Consider the following 21,536-nt stretch of genomic DNA (forward strand, 5'->3'; position numbering starts at 1 on the left):
TGCTGGGTCTGATCAGTTGTGTGACCCTGGGCAAGTCATTTGACCCTGTTTATCTCCTTTTCCTGGAAAATGGGAATATGGTGTCCTGGAAGAAACATGAGCTTGAACAGACTTCAGGAGATGGTGAAGTCTGCGCTCTATGATGTCAGAGTTGGACACAATTGAACAACAACAAAATAAGGGGATAATAACAGCAGCTTGTGGTTGTGCAGGTCGTCGTGAGACAGCTGTACAAAGTACTAAGCACTGTTCCTGGCACGCAGCAGGTGTTTTATAAATGTTCCCCCCTTCCCTTCTCCTTCAGCTGCGTCTGAAGAACTTCTAAAGGGCAGGAGGAATCCTTATGTTCTCTCCAGAAGCCTCGTTCCTCTAGACGTCCATCAATTAGTATTTCTTAACTCTTACCAGGTGCCAGGCGTTGTGCTAAGTGCTGGGGGTACCAAGAAAGACCCCCCAAATGGTCCCTACTTCAAGAAGCTCAGCCCCATGAGAAAAACTGCAAACCCTTGTAAGTCGTAAAACACGGTACAATCACTGTTCTCGATCCGAGCCGGACCGGACGGCTGGCTTTGTCCCTCGTTCTTGAAGAGCGCCAAAATGGCATCACGGCGACAGTTAGGGCCAGCCGGTCTGCCTGTGGCCGATGGGACCAAGCTGAGCGTCCTCTCCCGGATCGGCCACCGACGCTCCATCTGGCGGGAATCTCCGATGGGCATCTCGGAAGGGAAGGCATTGTGAGGGAGAGCGCGGGCAAGGCGGAAGGGTCAAGGAAACCAGAGGCGAGACCAGTGAAGGGAGAGCTCCCGACACAGGGATGACTAGTGGGAAGACAGAGATGGGATGCAAGGCCATATTTGAGGAAGTGGAAGACACCTCAGTAGCTGGACTATGGAGCCCTGAAAGGGGAATAAAGCATAGGAAGCCTAGAAAAGGAGCCACCGGCCATATCTGGGAGGACTTTGAAGTCGAGCAGGATCCCAAACTTGATCCTGGAGGAAACAGGGAGTCACTGAATCGGAGGGAGGAGAGGGACATGGTCAGACTGATTTTTCTGTGCTCCAGATCAGCCACTAGGGGTCAGCTTCCCACCGGCTCATTCCCGCTACTCGGAGTCGGAGGTCCAGTCAGGGCTGTGGCTCTGTTCCACTCCTGGCCCAGCCAACCAGCGCAGAAAGACATTTTTGAAAGTGTTCCTTGGATGAAATCCTGTTTCCCAGCCTCCTAACATCTGGATCCTGCACAGTCAGTATTTCCAAGTTCATTTGAGAAGAGTTCTGAGGACACGGAGAGGGCCAGGACTGATGACTTTACCACATTCCCCTCTGAAATGGAAGTCTTCCTCCCCGGGGCTGCTTCTCACAACGAGCGGACTCCCATGTCTCAGATCCAAGAGACAATCAGTGGAACGCTCCCTGGCTCTGGAGCCCCTGATGCTTCCCCACTGAGCATCCTTGGAGAGGATGGAGAGGACCCTGAGAGATCTTCCTGCTTTAGCTCTAGGACTTTGCCTTAGGGAATCACCAAACTGGGAGATCAGGAAGGGATTTAGAACTGGAAGGGGCTCCCCAGGCCATCCCACCCAAAACCCCATTTCTGGGAGTGACTTGCCCAAGAAAACACAGCTCGTGTCACAGAGGGGCTTTGAACCCGTCGCCATTCCCACTTTTAAAGGGAAACGCTGTTTAAAGGGCAGCGTCTGCCTCAGAGACAGGGTGTGGAGCAGCTGAGAGGGAAGGGACAAAATGTCCAATGGCCCAGAATGAATTGCTCCAAATTCCACGTGGGTGGAAAGGCAGTTTGGGCCGCCCAGTTCTGCTGCGTTTTCCCTCTCTCAGCACCAGAGGGCAGCACCCGGATGGCTAAAGCTGAGAGTGGAAATCAGGTCAACTGTGAATTATAAGGAGCTGGAAGCAGGAGGGAGATCCTGAAACTGCTGTCCCTGAACTTCCCTGATCAGCCTGAAGTGAACTTGAAACCAGAGGAAATGCACGTCTCGTGAAGGAACCTTTGCCTGTGGACCGTTTCCCCTTAAGTCGCCCATTCCCGATTTAGCCAGTTACTGGTGTCCAGGAGTGAGACGGCAGCAGCAAGCGCAGCCAGAACCCGGGCTCAGTTCTAAGCCCCACGGCTGGTTCTGATGGACTCTGACAAGTGGGGAGTGTTCGGAAGGCAAGCGGGATGAGGATGGTGCGAGGGAAGAAAATAGGGAAGGAGACTTCACACTGGAAGGACTGTTACGGGTTATCGCTAAACATGAGGACCAATGGGTACAGGATTCCAAGAACCAGCTTTTGTTGCAATTGTTAGAACTGTTTTTTGGTTTTTTTTTTTTATAATGGCATGAGTTTTTTTAATGAAATGAGATCTCCATCACTCAAGGTATCCAAGCAAAAAAAAATGAATGGCTCTTGGGGGTCAGTGGAAGAGAACCAGTGGTATCCAAGAAACAGAAACTTGCTTTCTTTTATTCTGTGTCTACACTTAGTAGATGCTTAATAAGGGAGCACTGGCTCTGCATTCGGGCCCTCGTTTACTGCCTGTGGGACCATGAGTCTGAGTTGACTTATCTTTGGTCTCTAAGGTTCTGTCCAGCTCTAGATTTATGAATTGGGCTTGAAAGACTGGATTTTCTCCCCTCTTTTTGTATATTAAGTCCATCAGAAATAAGACAACTTCATGGTTACCTGCCCTTCTGGGCAGGCAGAGGGGTTGGCTGCAACCCTTGGAGAGGGAGCATGAAGCAGTGGCTAGCGGAGAACCTAATATTGGGAAAAATAAGGCTTGGGCCCGACCTCTGACAGTGGCCACGGACCCGTCTCCTTTTAAGGTAGCTTAAGTGTAAGAATATAATGTATGGGATAGGATTAGGAAAATCTTGTCAGAACCCAAAACCAGGGACTGGATTTCTTGTGCCCCATATAACGGACCCCCTGAGTAATGGATTTGTGCTCCCGGCTCATTTTGAACTGGGAAATGCTATCGTCCGTCTCATGCTTTTTGAGGCAAGTGCTGTTTCCTCCAGGGGCCCGAGACCCCGAGTCCGGCCTTTGTGGCTTCTCCAGGCATCCGGTCACGGTCTCCCAGAGCAACTCTCCATCTGCGGAGGCTGCCCTCGGAGTAAGTGGTTTCGGGGGAAAGCTGCCACGGAGAGCTCCAAGTTCTTGGTGCTTCTTCAAGGACACACTTAAGACCCAGATGGAGAGTCTGGGGCTGCACAGGGAAGGCCTTGCTCCTTGGGTCACGGAAAGAACATTCAATCGGGAGGTTGGGGATCGACGTTCAAATCCCATTGTTGCCACCGGCCTGCCTTGACATCAGGAACTCCGTCAGAGGACAGGGAAGCTAGAAACCAGAGTGGGCCCCCATTCCCGGCACACCCCATTCACAAGTCATTTCACTTTGTCTTCACAGCAGCTCTGACATGTTCCATTTCCCACCTCCACTGTTCCCATCCACCAACTTATGGGCTTTGTACTGGCCCTTATCTTCAAACCTCCACCTGTCAAATGACTATTTGCTCATCGTTGATGTGAGTGCATCACCCTCTGCAGAAGGGAGGCTCTTTGTGACTTAGGACACAATAGGGCTTAATGTTTGCTGAAACGTCCCATGGGATACAGACCTAGCTAGCCTTTTCTTCCTTTTTTCCTGTTAAGACTATTCCCCTCAACCCGGCTACGGTCAGAGCTGCAGAGATTTTGAATCCTCATTTCACGGGGAGAATGCCGAGGCTCAATGGGGTCACCCAGCACGATGGAAGCCAGCCCCCCGGCCCCAGATTCAGAGCTCCCTTCGCCACTCTCCCCGGGGTTCTTTAAGTCAAAGACTATGGACGTGAGGAGCAGCGCTACAAGGAAAGGGAGAGACCCTGAATGCAGCGGTGGTGCTGGACAGCTCCACCTTCGGGAGCCTGGGCACCAATGCCCCGGGACTGGAGGTGGCCCGAGACTGAACAATCAGGGCTGGACGGCGGCTGGCTCTGGAGCATCTCTTCTCAGAGACATCGCTATAGAGATAAAGGACAAACGTAACAAAGAAAAATAAACTTTCCACGACCATATTTAAATAGGTGAAGCTTGGGTTCTTCCCCTGAAAACGAGAGAATCCTTCGCAATCCCTCGTATCGGTCACCTGTGAAAGCATTCGCCGAGGACCTCTGGGTACCGAGCGTGACAGGGGCCGGGCAGGCGGACCAAAGGGGACCTTAAGGAGCTCATCACTAAGAACTAGCATCCACATTGCGCCTTCAGAGTCTGCAAAGCCCTTTGCAAATGGGATTTCATTGGATCCACACAACTCTGGGAGACGGGTGCTATCGCCTCCATTCTAGAGATAAGGAAACTGAGGCCAAAAAAGGTTCTTATATTCTGATATCTTCATACATGCAGGAAGATACAAGGTAAATGCCCAGTGATGGGACAACTGAGATCGGGAAAGGTCTCCTCAGAGAGTCGCCTTGGAAGGAAGCGAGGTAGCAAAAGGGAAAGCTGGGAAAGCGTGAAAGGGCATCCTGGGCACTGGCAGGAGACGAGAATCATCTATGAAATACCCATAAAGCATCTGGCGATCTCAAAGGCACTTTTACTACTGCGGCCGCTGCCACGGGGTTCTGCCATTTCTAGATAAGTGCCGGCTCCACTCCCCTGCTCCCAGACTTCTCCTTCAGTCTGCTGATGATTTCCATCCAGGAGGAGCTGCTGATAGGCCCGCTTCCCACCTGGCGCCCTCCCCCACGCCCCAGCATCCTTCCTCCCCCATCCCCCAGCCATCCTTCCTCCCCCATCCCCCAGCCATCCTTCCTCCCCAGGACTGCACCATCAGGCAATGACCACATTCAGAAGCCCAGAGCAGGAATTTTAATTACACAAATTGGAAAAATTAACACTCCGTTTCCATCGCCGCCACCCACCCACTCACCCAATAAAACAGTAGAAAACTTGGCTCCCCATCAAGACAGCTAGAAGAGAACACAAGTAATATATTCAATCAGGAGGGCAAAGAGAAGCAAAGTCAGTTTGGCAAAAAAAAACTTGTTTAAAAAATATACAGAACATCCAGTTCACCGAGGCTGAGCCACCAAACGAAGGGCGTCGCGCAGACGTCGAGGAAAGCTTCGCTGAGTAAATAATGCATCTCAGCTCCGTCAGCCGAAGCCCTGAAAGCAGGCCCTCTTTCCAGCAGTGAGCGGGGGGCGGGGGAAAAGGCTCCTTCCCAGAAACACCAGCAGAGAATTTCCTCGGGGAAACGCACCCCCTTCCTCCCAGTCACGGGCAGAGGACGCTCGTGAACTCTAAGGCAGCAGGAATAAATAGCATTTTTCTAGATTTTCCAGAGGAAACAAGGCTAAGGGATGAAGCCTTTGGGATCCTTTGGCCCTTCCCCACACGGACGCCCTCTGGGATTAAAGCTATCATACTTGGTCTAGACGTGGTTAGTGCAGAGGCTTTCTCCAGGGGGCACGGACTCGTGTGCAGTGTCTACAATCAGCTCCGGACCCCTCCACCTCCCAGGCGCAACACTCACATTTAGCAGCATCTCTCAGTTCATTCTGAAGAAAAACTACAATGTCTTTTTACTCTAGTAGGTTCCGGAAGTTAAGCTCCGGGGATCATCCCCACAAACCCCTCATTTTACAGATGAGGAGCCCGGGGACACACAGCTGCAGGAAGGGGTGGGATCTTCCTATCTCTAACGCGCTAGCCATTATACCACACTGCACCGAGTCCCCGCCATGTTGTATTTTTAACCGCTTTGACACGTGATCTTCAGCACTGGAGATGACGTGTGGGGATTCTGTGGGAGACGCCGAGGGGCCACAGAGGGAACTCCAATCTGGGGTTGAATGTCCCCCATGTACCCCTCAGTCGCTGGAGTTTGAATGGATTCTATTCGTTCCTTCCTAAGAGATGTGAAGAGGTTTCAGAGGGGCAGCCATCTCCCCCGTTAGCTACGGCGTCCCGGGGAAGGGGGCTGAGGCGCGGAGGAGGAAGCCGTCCTTCTGCTTTTCTTCTCGGAGGAGGGCACGGAGAACAATCTTCTGGAGCCGGAGGAGGATGAGAAAGCACTCACATCCCAAAGACAGAAAACGAAAGCAGACGTCGGACAGAATCCCAGAGAACCACGGGACAAGGGGCTACAAGGGCAAAGACAGAGGCGGAGCTTCTGCGACCGAGATCTTCTGGGTTCAAGTCCATGGGCTTTGGGGCAGCCCCCGGGGCGCCGTCCCACCGCGACCTCCCAGAGAACGCCCGGACAGAAACCCCCACGCCATTCCAAATGAGTTACAGGTGAGAGAAGTCATCTGGCACTCGCTACCTAGACAGCCTGGGGGCAGGAAAAGGGTTTTAATCCTTTGGGACTCCCTTCCTAAGGGGAAGAGGGCCCTCTTTTTTGGTCATCTCACTATACAGATTCCTGTCGATATCCACTCCCGGGATACCCGAGGAAGGCGCTTCAAGTGATCTCGATTAGCTTCTAATTTGAACACAGCACCAATACTACACACACAATTTAATGAACAACCACATCCTCCTTGTCCTTCTGTGCTATAAGCTTCTTTCTCAAGCTTCTTTCGCTCCAATAGAGGCCATCTTGCTGGAAAACAGTGAGTAAACATACGGCCAGATTTTGTTAGTCTCTGTCCCAGAGAAGGAGTGGAGGATCCCTCGGGTCCTGAAAAAGAAGGGGCACAACAAAAGCACGGTTAGTCTTTCTTTCAAAAACGATCCGCTCGCTCTAGAAACTCAACAAGGTTAGAAACTGTATCGAGGAAAACAAATTTCAGAGGAAATTCCTCCTCTGGATGAAGGGCTGGAGGACTCTGGGTAAGAAATGCTGATGAGTTTGGTTGGCCGCCCTGAACCGTTTGCTTTGAGGGAAGGGGATGGTGTATTTAACATGAAAATAAGAAGCATAAAGACAGTTTGAGAACAAAATGCTATTACTGTATAGTTCGGGTCCTCAGGATGGACAAAACCGACACACACACGGCCACTAGTTGGCCAACGGTCCTTTAGGGTCCATTCAATTAAACTCACTAAAGGGATAGTAAATTTTTACTACACGCCGGGCAATGTGCTAAGCGCTGGGGACACCAAACCAACCGGTCCCTGCTCGCATTCAGTCCCCAACCAAGCCTCCATCCAGGGGGCTGAGGAGCGGAGTTCTAAGACGCCTTGATTGTGTGATTCCAAGAATGGGACAACTGAAGGCTGGCTGGAAATCCACTTAGAGGAAAATGGAAATGAGCCTAGTTTTTAACCTGGGACAAGACAGAGTTCACGGTGATAATAACAGAAAAAAGATCAAGAGCTATTTTGGTGATCATTCTCCAGCCATTTCCTTCTTCAGCTCTTTTTACCGATGGGGAAACTGCGGCACGCAGGGTTAAGTGACTTGCCCAGGACCACACAGTTATTATGTGTCTGAGATCAGATTTGAACTCAGGAACTTGAGTCTTCTTGACTCCAGGCCCGTGCACTATGGCTCCCCCTAGCTGCCAAGATCAAGAACTTGTTTATAACCCAACTGCACAAAGTTTTGAAGTGATGGGTCAGGGTTGGGGGACAGGAGAGCTACGACTTAATATAAAGCTAATATGCTTATTTTTATCGACTTCTCTTCATTTGCATTTTGATTCTGGACTTTAAGAAACTGAAAAGGAATATGGCGGAGGAGCCAAATGGCTGAGCTGCGAGTCAAGAAAGCCCCGGATTCAGATCCTACCTCTAATCTGACTCATCTGTTTCTGGAGCTTTGTAATCCCCCCGAGACCCCCACTTTCCGCCTAGTCCGAGCCCCTGGCTCTTAGCAGCGTCCCTGACGACGTTCTTCCCGTCTGGCTCGCACGCTAGCAGATGAGACCATTCCTTTAGGTGAACGTTTGTTGTGATTCCACAAGTGCATAAAATAACTCCTTCTTGCAAATGAATCGGAGTAAAAGGTGTAACTCATGCTCTGGAGGGTCACCGAGAGCTTTGTTATTGCTGATAGTATTATAGTTATCAATTGTCTGACTCCCTCCTGCCATTATTGTTAATTATGATTCGTAACCTAAGAGCCTGAGTCTATATTATATTTATAGATTATTATATTACCTTATTAAGTATCGTTATTGTTGTTGTTTTATAGCTATCAATTGCCCAATTCCATTATTATTATTATTTTTATTATTGTTGTTGATTTCCGGATTCCCCGCCTGGCAGATTAATCACACACACACACACACACACACACACACACACACACACACACACACACACACACGGTTCCGAAGCGCCCGCCATGGGCAGGGTGCCAGGCAGGGCGTCTCTCGGCCCCGCCCAGGGGCCCTGGCAGGACTTCCGACTGCCCATCACTGGTGGGACCCTCCTGTGCCCGCTTCCCGGAGTCCCTGCTCTCGGGGAGGGGATGGGGCCGGTCGGGATGGCAGCACTCACTTGTATAATTCTATGACGGGCTTTGCGACCTCCTTATATTGTCTCAGCTTGGCAGCAACAGCCTCGGGTTTATCCTCCTCTTGCTGGATCAAAGGCTCGCCAGTGACATCGTCAACCCCCTGGAAGTGGGAGAAAAAGCCGGTTAAAAGGGCCCGACGCCACTGCCCACCCCCTGGTGAGAGTGACCAGGTGCGGGACCAAGGGAGGGGGGCGGCAGAAGCGGGGGGAGGAGGGGGGTCTACCAGGGATGGGAAGGAGGCTCAGTATGAGACCCCTGGGATGCTCATGGAGGAAAGGGCTCGGCAGGGCGTGGGTGGGCACAGAACGAGAGCGGTTCTGACTCAGGGATCGCCAAGAAGACAAGGGCCCCGGCTGGGCCGGGGGCAGAGTCAGGAGCCGTGAGCATAAGGTGGAGATTTAGGCAGGATGTCCCTAGTGTGAGCGCAGGTTAGCGGGCGCTGTATTTTCTTTCTACAATCTACCAAAACTGGAAGGGTTAAAAGCAACTGCCGGATCACTTTAACTCATTCTTCTGTCACCCGGGACTCCAGCGGGAGGCTGGACCTGAAGCAGGAAGGCTCGCGTGGAAGCCCGACCTCAGGCCCCGTACGCCATCTTTCTCCTCAGCAGAAACTCCATTTCTGTCTCCTAGTTTATTTCTGGCCAAAATGTCCAGATTAAGGGGAGTCCATTTCTTGAAGACGGCGGAGAGCAGACACGGCTTTCTGTGACTCCTTCGAGCTTCCCTCAAACTAAGAGGAGCCATTTTCCCAAAGTGATTCAGTTTTGGGTCACTGGACAAGGATCTCACATGGAGAATACAACAGCAACAACAAGAATCATAAAATAAAAGTCACTAGTGCTTTACAGTGCCCACCATGTGCCACTTAACAAATATTACTCACTGGACCCTCACAACAAGGTTATCCCCGTTGAACACGGAGGAGACTGAGAGAACTAGGGGTTAACCAAGTTCACACAGCTACTAATAAATATTTGAACTCTGTCTTTTGACTTGGGGCCTAGTGTTCTATCCACTGCGGCGCCAGCGGCCAAAAGCTAGATTCCCATTGTACTTTCCTAAAATCTACATGATTCTCAATACCCCAAGGAAGAAGAAAGGGGCCGTTCTATCCTGGTTCACCCATCATTCACCAGGAAGCGATGGATCCTCATGTCGGTTGTCAGGGCTCTCTGTGGAGCCCCCCCAATTTCCCAGCTCCCCTGATCTTAAGCAAAGGCTTCTACTAGCCGAGGTTACCACAGAGTGGAACTCTACAGAGAAAAAGGCTTTTCAAACAAAGTTTAAATAGCATTCCCGGCTGCCTCTGGACCACGAAGGACAGAACTCCTTCATTCTCCTGTGCTAGGCAAAAATCCCGGGAGCGCTTCCATGCGATGCTGGGCCAAAAGCAAGAGGAAATCCAATGGAACTGATTCAGTGCTTTTGGTAATTGAATAAGAAATCAGCTCCATAAATACGCTCCGCAGTGATCTGTCACTGGGAGAAACACAAAGACCCAGGGCCTTCCTGGGTTTGCAAAGGGGTCTGGGAGGAAGCCGTTCCGAAGGACAAGATGCCCCGGTCTTCCACCTAAGTGACAGAGACAGACCCTCTCGGGGGTGCAGACTTTCTCTCCCCTCAGGGGGATCCAGAATAGTCTGGGGCAGGGAGAGCAGGGCTGGTGGACATCACTGAGACAGCATCAGCTCCAAGCGAGCAGCAAGAGGGAAAGAGGCAAATGAACAGGAAGATGAAAAGCGAGAGGCAGCGGGGAGGGCCTCTCAGAAGAGCCGGCCACCCGAGCGTTTACATAAGCAGGAGGATGATTCACAGAGATCTCCTGCCTGTGAGCTCCACAAGGCAGGGATGCAGCAGAGACTCCCTAGAAGGGAAGGGATCCATGAAAAACAGTGAAGTTCGAGGGAGAATCGTGACCTGGCAGATGAGAGGAAATCTAAGAATAAAAATCACAGAAAAGAAACTCAACAAGGTTAGAAATTGTATCAAGGAAAACAAATGAAACATGTTGAAAATAAGGCTGATGAGGGACTCCAAAAAGACAGAAGTGAGTGTTAAATGACAATAATAAGGCTTTGTCCAAGGGAAACAGGCAGACAGTCAGACAGAGAGATGAGGGGAGAAAGGAACAAAGAGAAAAAGAGACAAGAGAGATAGAGTGAGACAGAGCCAGAGAGATGAGGGGAGAAAGGAACAAAGAGAAAAAGAGACAGAGAGACAGAGCCAGAGAAATGGAGAGGAGAAAGGCAGAGAGCCAGAGCCAGAGAGAGCGAGACAGGGCAGACAGAGACAGAATATGCCAAAGAGAATATGGTTATGGCCATAAAAAATACATGGAGAGCAAAGGAAGGGAAATTTCCATCCTATGTCTTGCTTTTGCCACTATTCAGCCCTTCCCAGTTTGTCTGACTCTTCATGACCCCATTTGGAGTTTTCTTGCCAGTTCATTTTACAGATGAGGAAACTGAGGCAGAGACGGGATGAAGGGCTTTGTCCAGGGTTGCAGCCAGGACACGTCTGAGCTCAGATCTGAACTCGGGAAGAGTTTTCCCAGACTTTGGGCCTGCACCATCTAGCTGTCCCTCTCGAATGTCTTACTTTTATTCTATTATCATTTCAAAGCAGCTTCAAAGTTGGTATTTTAATCAATCAATAAACATTAAGTATCTAATTCATGCAGACACAGGGTTAAGTGTCCGGGATACAAAAAGTCAAAAGCTCCTGTCCACAAGGGGCTTTCAATCTAAAGATCTTAGTCTTTCCTTTCCTTCTTCCCTTCCTCCCTCCATTCCCCTCTTTCCTTTCTTCCCTTCCTTCCTCCCCTCCTAGGATCATCAGCCATGAGACTTTGGGCAAGTCGTCTGCATGAGGTTCGCTTTCTTCATCTAAAAACGGGAGGCGGGACCTGAGGGTCTCCCCAGGGCTCCCTCGGGACTCAGTTTCTCTTCTGTAAAATGCTGAGGGGGACTCCAGCTCGACGACCCCCGGAAGCTCCCAGCCGGACAGCCCCCACCGCCCTTACCTGGACCTGAGGGGGATTGAACTCCATGTTGTAGACCCTCCCGCTTGGAGGATGAATCCACCTCCGGCTGAGGCGGTCTTTGAGGGTTTCGAACGGAATGTTCAGGCTGATCACGAGGTCCGGCTGACAGATCTTGTCCAGGGCTTCGGCCTGCGTTATTGTCCTGGGAAAGCCTAAACGCCATCAAAGGGAGAAGAAGCATTTATGTAGCGCCTGCTACATGCCAGGCTGTACTAAGGGAGCATTTACAAATTCGGTACTTGAGCTTTGTCAAAACCTTGGAAAGTAAGTGCTATCATCCCCATTTTACAGATGAGAAACTGAGGCAGGCTGAAATGAAATGACTTGCTGGGGGTTACAAAGCCGGGAAATGTCTGAGGCTAGATTTGAACGCGAGACCCTCTCAGCTTCAGGTCCAGCACTGTGTATGCTATGGAGCAGACCAGCTGCCTCTCAAAAACATAAGCTGGAAGAATAACAAGCATTCACTATTATCAGCACTACTATTATTAAACTTATTAATTATTACATGTAATTAACAATAATTAATAAAACTGATGATGATTTTAGTCCAAATTATAGCTAAGTGGGAATACCTTCCACTCATTCACAAAGGGGAGTAAGGGGTCTGAGTTCAAATTCTGACACATCCTGGCTGTCTGGTCTCCAGGGAAGTCCCTCCGTCTCGGTTTAGAAGTCCTCGAAGGTCCTTCCCAGCCTGAAATCGATGACCCTGTGACTCCCAATGAGGATTCTCACCCACTGGCTCCCCCGGGAGCGCATCCTGACTGCTGGATGGTTTTGTTTTATATCCGGCGGACACTCATCCCGTGGCAGCTTCTCACCTCTCCAAGTGTCCACTCGGGCGCCTTCCCCCGACAGCCCGCGGGCGCCTGCGCTTGCTGTGGCAGCACGAACAGCCCCGCTTCCCTTGGAAATCCTTCCCCCCTTCTCCCCAGACCCCCCCCCCGCCTCTCCAGCAGGTTCCACGGCCATCCCTGACCTCAGGACTTTCAAAGTTACTGCTCTTTCTCCGTCCCCCTGAATCCCAGCCCCTTCCCTCGGCCATCGCCTCCGATGTATCTCGTCTGTGGGGGCAACTCGCTGGCAAAATGCACGGAGAGCTAGTGCCTAAGACAGTCCCTGTCGATGGGACCCTAAAAAAGCCCTCCCGAGATCGCCGCATAACTACGGGCGATGCTACTCAGGGTTACCCAAGGTTGTAATAGAGAGGGCTGACCCCCAAAAGGGGGTGTCCAGAGAAGGAAACAGCAGACCACTGCAGGAGCTTTACCAAGAAAACCCCAAGAAAACCTAAGCAGTCCAACCCGCGTGTTCTCCCCGGCCCCCCGCAGACAGACCGAGGGCTCCTGGGAAGCAGGGGCTGCTTGTTCAGTTTTCGCCATTCTTTGCATCCTGGGAGCTTAGCCCAGGGCCTGCCGTGTAACAGGGGCTTCGAGAGTGTCTGCTGACGAACCGCCCCCGCTTCTGCTCACTTCTCTCTGCCCCAGGCCGCCCAGGTCTTCCAGGACCCCTCGGAAACCTTCCTTTATCTCGTGTGTCACAGTACCATGATCCCCAGCTCCTGGGGGTGCCCTTGGTTTCCGGTCCTTGGCCATCAGAGAAAGAATAAGAAGTAATTCTGTACATTCAGAGCCTCGTCCTCCTTCCTTAATCTCTTGCAGTGCGAGTCTCAGAGGGGAATCAGCATCTTCTTTCCCCAAATACGTCAACCAATCAATCAATAAGCATTTACAAAGCCCCTAATATGTGCACACACAAACACAGATATGTAAGTACGTGTATATACACACACACACACACAAACAGGTAGATAAGTATGTGTATGTGTATTATTCCACATACATATATGGTATCACAGGTTCATGGGTCAAGGCAACAAGACCGACCCCTCACTGTACAGATGGGGAAACCGAGGCCCCTGGAATCCCCTAAATAGCAAAGAGAGGATTGGAATCGTGGTCCTCCCCTCCGGTCTGCAGCCCGTGCTCCCCTCTGGGCAGGGGAGGAGTTGCCAAGCCGAGGGCAATCGCAGGACAGTGTCCCTGGCCCGCCTCTCCTCCCCGCTGCTAATACAACCAGCCCAACAACACGACAAGCTGCTACAAGGAGGGCGGGAGCATCTTTCCTCATGAGATGTGCCGAATCCCCAATGGGCTGAACTTCGGGGGACCGCCATATTACCGTCTCTCTTTTAGAGGAGAATGAAACTCGAGATCCGTTATCTGCCCAAGGTCTCACAGCTAAGATGCGGCTGAAGTGAAATGAACTCGTACCCTGATTCTGCTCAGCCACGTGGACTCTGCGATGTCCTTTCACATATTCCTATGGAAGGAACCCTCGGGTGCATTTTGCACCCAGAACATTAATTCAACAAATAACTGGGAATAAAACAGCCACATGAAACGCTCCCTGCCTTCGCCAAGCTTCTATCCAACAATCAATCATGGACTCTTGTCCTTTTTTGTATCCCGGCACTTAGCACAATACCTGACACATAGTAGGCGCTTAATAAATGTTTGCAGATTAATTATTGAGTGCTTGCTAGTTTGATCTAACCAGGTGCTGGGCTCACAGACCCACAAATAAACAGTTCCCGTCCTCAAGGGGTTCGTATTCTATTAATCAAAAAGAATGTTCTAAGTGCCTACCATGTGTCGGGCACTGTAAGCCCATAGGGAACGCAGGATCACCTGTCCCCAGCTGGCCCCATCCAGTCCATGCCCCCATTTCACAGAGGAGGAGACACAAATTAAGCAGCCCCTGTCCCTCGGGAGCTGACTCCAGCCAGGAAAATCACGTACCTCAGGGACTTTGGAAATGTCTCAGGCCCACACGGCCAGAATATTATAGCCTCTGTTGTCCTAAGTGTGGAGGAAAAACTGCCCTTTGGCTTTGGGCGGGAGCGAGAGCCTCCTGAGCAGCAGAGGAAAGGGCAGGACCTCCTCGGCTCTGTTTCCCAGGTGCAGCTGCTCGTTTTTCAGCCCATGCTTCCTGGGTGCCCCCTCTGGGGACCAACATCCCATTTGGGAGGAGATCACCTAGACCAGAAGCCCGATTCTCCCCCCACCCCCGCTCCTAGTCCTTCCAACTCCTCCCCCAAGCCTCCCCGCAACAGGCTCCTGATACCAAATGTATGGCCCTTGTTTATTTTGTACAACTCCTCCCCCCAGATCCCCGTTACTATGGAAACTGGATTTGAGCTCTATGGCTACATTTCCTTAATGCACTTTAAATCTTACTTAGGAAAACAGCTAAAATGGGCTTTCTGGAGTGAAAATGCACCAAGTGAGAGCCACTCCTCTACAGGAACCATTTCAGAGGTGGGGAGCCAACAGAAAACGCGGAATCCAGGGTCTGAGGCAGCAGGGACCTCGATGGCCATTTGATCCAGCCCCTACCTGAAGGACAACTCTTTCGGGCACCGGCCCCACGTGGCCGTCCAGGCCAGAGGGAGAGTCCGGCACTTCCCGAGCCTAAAGCCCCTTCCGACTTTTATGCTCCAGGACCAAATATAACAAATCTTCTTCCACCTCCAACAACATCCTGTCCTCTCCCCTGCTCTCCTCTCAGCACAATCGATCTGATCAATCCGTGTCCTTCCTAAAATGTGTCAGTAAGTCAGTGAGCATCTATTAAGCACTGACTGTGTGCTAGGCCCTAAGCTAAGCCCCATGGGATGAAAGTGGCCCAAACTGCCCTATTCCTTCAAACTACGCCGAAGCCCTCCCACCTCAGCTCCCACGTGGCCGCGAGACAGACCTTGCCCTCCCCAGCTGACTCGACACCCCAAGGACCGCCTTCAGGGCTGCAAAGGAAAAGGGTCCCATGATGCAAAAAGCAGGAGGTCCAGTGTGGGCCGGTGACCACAGCTGACAAAACCGACCACTCCTGGTGCCTCAGTGAACGAACGACTCAATGACCGAATCTCTCGAAAGCTAAGGAAGACCTGCATACGCGGCATAGGAATATATATGGCGTGTGTGTGACGTGACAAAGGTGAACAAAGGCTTTCTGCCCTCGTGCACTTCCATCGGCCCAAGAGGCAGAGTAACAGCCAGGAAGCCAGGGAGGGAGTACAGAGGACACGCTAATTAATGGGAAGAGAGAGAGAAGGAAGGAAGGAGAGGGGGAGAAAGCAAGAGAAAGCAGAAGAAGGCGAGGAGACCCAACTGGGAGGCTATTTCAGGCTGTGTGACGTACGGCAGGACTGGGAACATCAGAGATGACGTTGGGACCTTTCTGACTCTGGCAGCAATAGATTAAGGTCAAATATCAATTCTGCTGAATTAAGCAAAAATAAATTTGTTACCCTCGATTTTAGGTTCTTTAGATTCAGACGAGACCGTGGATGAGAAGGGGGAAGGATGATGAGGACTGGGACCGTGGAAGATGTCACAGGGACTAGAGGGGGAGGAGAGGGGGAGAACCAGTCCAGGAGGCCGGGCCTGCCTTCAGCACCCCGCCCAGACCTGGGATCCTGCGGCTTTGGGTGCCCTGCCCTCGAGGCGCCCGGTCCCTGCGAGGGCGCTGCTGAGCTCTGGGCGCCCCTCACACATATAGGATATATATGTAGGGTTGTATATAGGTATACATGCATGATTGTGTGTGTATGTGCGTGTATGTATATATATATGTGTGTATATTTATATACATATATATGATTACTTGATATCTGAGAAGAAATGGGGGGAAAGGAGGGAGAAAAAAATTGGAACACGAGGTTTTACAAGGGTAATGTTGAAAATTATCTATGCATGTGCTTTGAAAATAAAAAGCTTTAACCAAAAAAAAAAAAGGAAAGACTGAGGGCAGGGGGAGGAAAGAAAGAAGGAAAGGCTGGAGGGGAGGGGGAAGAAGGAAAGGCTGCTTAATCTGGTTGAAAGCAGACTCAAGGAGAGTGTGATGATCTTCAAGTACCTGAAATGCTGTCACATGGAAGAGGAATTAGCCTTATTCTCCACAGCATGATTGGGCAGAAATACAATCACTAGATACAAGATACAGGCTGATTTTAAATCAACCACTAACATCCATTTTAGTTGTGACTTTTTCTGTCCAAAAACCATAGACTCCCTGGTCCAAGGAAAAAAAAACAAATTATTCGTTGGCGAAGTTCTGCCTTCTCTCTAGATTTAATCATTGTTTCCCTGCTCCACTGCGCCCTTGGTTCTCCGACGCTCCTCTCTTTCCCTACACTGGCCTGAAAATGCTTGTTGTTCTTAGCTTCCCAGCCCAGTCAGCTCGCCGCAGGCTTCAGCACCCCTAGCCTTAATCTCCAGTGCCGTTAGAGACCGTGTCAGGGTCTCGTATTCGCTCCCTGCTATTTGTTTTTTTGCTATCACCAGCTTCTGAGTCAGCGCCCGTCATAGGGGGATCTCTGAGCAAAAGCTGCTTGTTTGATGGCCCTTTTCCCATGTTCCAGGTTAGCAAGTTCCCTATGCATCTGCACCAGTTACCACAAATAACTCCCCCCGTTCTTTGTCATAATTACATTTGAAGATGTAAAGAAACATTGCTGATAGACGGCTTGCTCTCTGGCGCCCATTTAGCTCAATGGACCCCACCAATCTTCCCGAATATAATGAAATTGGCCCTGCCAAAGTCCAGAAAATGACAGACAGCTTTCCTCTCCCTCTCAATCCCCAATTTCCAAACTTTGCATCTTCCAGATGAGGAAACAGATACACAGAGCAGGTAAGATCTCTGCCCTGGATCCCACAGCGGGTGGATCTCTGAGAAAGAACTAAAACTTGGGTCCGCCGTTGCTCCATCACAGTGCGTTTCATCTAAGGGAATCAAGGGAAGAGGGCTGTCCCCGTTCCAAATGGTGAGGATTGGAGGACATGGAGAATCAATAGATATAAATACCTAGAGGTGAGAGAGAAATAGATGAGGTGGAGGATCCTGATGGACAAAAAGCAGCTGAAATGAAAGGGAGAACAAAATCAAGGATAAAAAAGAAATTAGGGGTATCAGTCAGTCAGTCAAAAGCATGGAAGTGCCTACTATGTGTCAGGCACAAAGAAAAGCAAAAGACAGCCCCTGATTTCAAGAAACTCAGACCCCCGGGGGAAGACAGCATACAAACAAAATCTATACATAAGGAGGAAAGGTACTGGAATGAAGAGGGAGTGGGAAAGCCTTCCTGTAGAGGGTGGAGTTTAAGCTGGGAGGCAGAGAGGATGAAATAAAGCAGTCCAAATAGGGAAGAGAGACACGGAAAACGTCTGGAGCTGAGAGACGGAAGATGTCAAGATGACCAGATGGCCGACCGGGAGCTGTTAACGAGAAGGGGGTGCTGAGGGAGGAGGACGTCAACCCAGTAGTTTTCTGCATAGACGTGATCGATAAAAACATGAGAATGGATGAGATCCCCACAGGGAAGGCAGAGAAAGAAGGAGAGACGGCCAGGAAGAAGAACTGACAGAAAACCCAACAGGGAACAGAGAAGTTAAAAAGACTCGAGAAGCTGATGCTTTCTCAGGGGAGGTCCGTGTCGAACACAGGGGCCAGAAAGCAGCTCCAAGTCGTGCAGACTGAAAAAGAACCAACGATTCGTACGACACGAGCTCAACTCCTCCGTGAAAATGAGGAAGCAACAATTCCTCTGTCTTCAGGAAGGAGCTGAAGCACATGACCTGCCTTGGTCCCATCCGGCACTTCATGAAGCAGTCAGTCAACCAGCATCCACTAAGTGCCTGCTACGGGCCAGGTCAGATCCCAAAGAAAGGCAAAAAGCAGCCTCTGTCTTTGGGGAGAGAACCCGAGGGACTGTGGGTGCAAAAGAAGTGCAGTGTGAGTGAAAGGGGGTCTCAGGGGCAGTGGGTGAGGGGCAATACTGGGGGAAGCATAAATCTGGTCCCTACTCAGGCTCGGCTCTTTAAGAAACAAAGACAAGGCTGGGTCACAAAACCACAGAAGGCCAAAGGAGAAGCCCCTTGGAGCTCATGGTCCAGCTGGGTCACAAAACCACAGAAGGCCAAAGGAAAAGTCCCTTGGAGCTCATGTCCAGTTCCTCTGTCATTTCACAGAGAGGAAACCAGAAGCTGCCTAAGATCACACAGGTTGCTAAGAAGTCTCCAGGATTTGAACCCTGGCTCTGTAACACCCACCCTGGCACTTGGAGGGCTACACTTGGAGTCCAGAAGCCCTCATTTTTCTCCTCATGAATCTCATAACTGAATGATTATGAGCCAATCACTTCTGGTCTCTGGGACTTAGTTTCCTCATCAGTCAAGTCCTGGAAGCTTTCCAGCTGCAGATCTCTGAACTCCGAACCGCGGGCCCCTTACTGTAAAATGAGGGTAATACTCCCCCAAACGGTAATACTCCCCCAAACCCCTGCCCAACAGGCTCAAGTGAGATCGCATAAATCAAGTGCTTTGCAAATCTTGAAGCGCCGTTATTATTTCTACTCAGAAGTATCTACAAATGCAACAACACCTGGTCCAGTCACCAGGTGAAAACAGCAGAAAGGGCCAGGAAGACCCGAATTCAGTCACTTCATCTTCGGCTGCCTCAGTTTCCCTGAGCTGTACAATGGAGACAATAATAACCCCTCTCTCTGCGGGCTGGTGTGGAAATCAAATGAGCTAATATTTATAAATCACTCCCTATTTGTGAGTCTCCTTACTTGGATCACTTCTGTAAGCTAAAATTTCCCTAAATATAGTTTCTACAAAAACGAGGGCCAATGGCAATGATTTTCCCATGATTTATTGTCAATCTGCATGTGGGAGACACGCCGGGAAGGGAGCAAGGCCAGAGCCCGCTCTCCTTCAGTTTCTAAAATGAGAGGTTTAAACCCAGCTCTATGCTAAATGAACAGATGCAGGGTAACCTCTTCCCCTCCTCTTTTCACAACTTTCTTTCCTTCTTTGTTGCCGTGGCAATTGGGATTAAGTGACTTGCCCAGGGTCACACAGCTAGGAGGTGTTAAGTGTCTGAAGCCAGATTTGAACTCAGGTCCTCCTGACTTCAGGGCTGGTGCTCTATTCCCTGTTCCTCATAATTTTCTTAAAGCTGTGGGTTCTATCTCTCCATCTATTTCTCCATCATCCAGATACTTATCAACCTTCATCTATCAGTCTAAATCTATTAATAGATGGGCATCAATAGAGATATTTCTAAGTCTAAATTATCCATGAATCTAGAAACCTATTCGATATCTCTCAATCTAGAGACTGCTCTCTGCGGTTGCTATTTAGTTGTTCCAGCCCAACTCTTCATCCCTCCCTTGGCAAAGACACTAGTGTGGTCGCCATTTCCTTCTCCAGCTCATTTTACAGATATGGAAACTGAGGCACACAGGATGAAGTGACTTGTCCAGAGTCACACGGCTAGTAAGTGTCGAAGGCCAAACTGGAATTCATGCAGATGAGTTTTCCTGAATCAAAACTGCTGGCCATCTCGCTGCCCCCGCTACGGACAGGGATACAAAGTCTCCAAGGGCAGGTGGAGACCTCATACAAAGCCCACACCTTTCCCAGCGGCCCTCCGAGGATGGAGGCAAAGCAATTCACTTAGATTTGGCAGCTGCCAAGCCAAGTCACGTGGTACCGAATGGGTACCACCTTCCCGGCCCTCCCCAAGCTCGCCAAGGGCTCGGGTCCGGCCTTGACAGCGCACAAGTGACCGTGGCCTCCCAAGTTCCAAGGCCCGGAGCGCTGGTCGGGGAGCCCGCCCTGCCCACAAACCCCCTCTTTCTGCTGCCTCTTGCGTACGTTTTTTCCTGAGTTCTGCAAGAAGCTGCGATGGGAGGTTTCCTCCCCGAGACCCGGACAAGGGCGGCTCAGAAATCTCAGCTTGGAGGGGAGCATTCCTTCCCGGCATCTGCTGCCGGAGCCCCGCCAACGCCCCTGGAAGGTAAACATGGCAAGGAGCGACCTGGGGGAGAGCCTCCGTCCACACTCACGGCCGGGAGTTAGCAGGAGGGACCAGAAGGGAAATGGGAAAATGAAGGCTCACCAGGGCGGGACGCCACGTGCACTGACGTCACGAAGCCCAGCGCCCGGGGAACAAAGGGGAAAACCGGCTGCCCTCTGCCCAAGCCGGATCCCGGAGCCACAGGGGCTTGTGAGCCTGACTCCCTCGCTCCCTGTGGGACGACCTCTTGTAAAATGAGACCGAGGCGCCGACCAAAACGGCGTTTTCCAAGTGCAGACCTGAGTCCCGTCATTCTCCTGCATGTTGTTATCTGCTAACGGGGGCTCCTTTGGTGCCTCCAGGAGGAAAAGCCCCCGATTTGGGGCCCCTCACAAGCACTTCCTGGGTGAATCCGGACAAACTGGATCACCTCCCGGGGCCTCTGGAGTCCCTGCAGCCTGGGACCCCGACGAGACAGGGGGCTGCCTCCTTTCTTCCCGCCTCCCTCCAACATCCACCCCTCCTCCCCTCCTCCAGAGACACACAAGTCTGCAACAACGGCAGTGGGTGGGAGAACCAGGGATTATCTTCACAGCCACGTATCTTAAAGAACCAAGAAGTAAACCGAGCCAGCGCCATTTCTTCTAGAGAACAGATCTGATTTCAGTCCAATTCTGGACGAGCCCCGATTTTACTGGCGCAAAACTCCCGGAGAGGAAAGTCACTTTCCCAAGCTAAACAGACAACCCTCCCTTCATTCAGAGGCTTTCGGAGGTGCCTGGATACACAGGAAGGGCTTAAGGGACTTCCCGGGGCTGTGGGGGCTCAGGGACCAGGGCGTCCCGGGCCGTATATGTCAAGAGGGAGTTTTAGACTCAGATTTGTTCCCGGATCTGAGGCTGGCCCTCTGACACTGCACCGCCACCCTCCTCTATCAGTCTAAATCCATTACAGATAGATAGCAACAGATTATAAATATCTCTAAGTCTAAATTATCTCTCAACCTAGAAATCTATTAGCTGTCTCTCAGTCTGTGCTCTTTAGTTGCTTCAGGGGTGGAATCTTTACAAACTGTTAGAGTTGAGATGTTTTGAGCCAGAACCTGAAACAAGGTACGAAGTAGAAGTAATTGATACAACGCTTGTGTTCACACCTTTACTCATTG

At 50.8% G+C, this 21,536-nt stretch overlaps 1 protein-coding gene across 1 annotated transcript in view; it reads right to left on the bottom strand.

Annotated features, from left to right (window-relative positions):
• Window positions 1-4,841: 4,841 nt before the first annotated feature.
• AK4 (adenylate kinase 4) overlaps window positions 4,842-21,536 on the bottom strand; it is a 76,536-nt gene continuing 59,841 nt past the window's right edge. The window contains exons 5-7 of the mRNA XM_051999496.1: window positions 11,483-11,655; window positions 8,439-8,557; window positions 4,842-6,672 (exon numbers count right to left, since the gene is read on the bottom strand). Coding sequence (XP_051855456.1) covers window positions 6,561-6,672; window positions 8,439-8,557; window positions 11,483-11,655 — 404 coding nt within the window. The 3' untranslated portion in view covers window positions 4,842-6,560. The remainder of the gene's footprint in view (window positions 6,673-8,438; window positions 8,558-11,482; window positions 11,656-21,536) is intronic.

Source organism: Antechinus flavipes, chromosome 4 (genome assembly GCF_016432865.1).
Source record: "Antechinus flavipes isolate AdamAnt ecotype Samford, QLD, Australia chromosome 4, AdamAnt_v2, whole genome shotgun sequence".
Classification (NCBI taxonomy): Eukaryota; Metazoa; Chordata; class Mammalia; order Dasyuromorphia; family Dasyuridae; genus Antechinus; species Antechinus flavipes.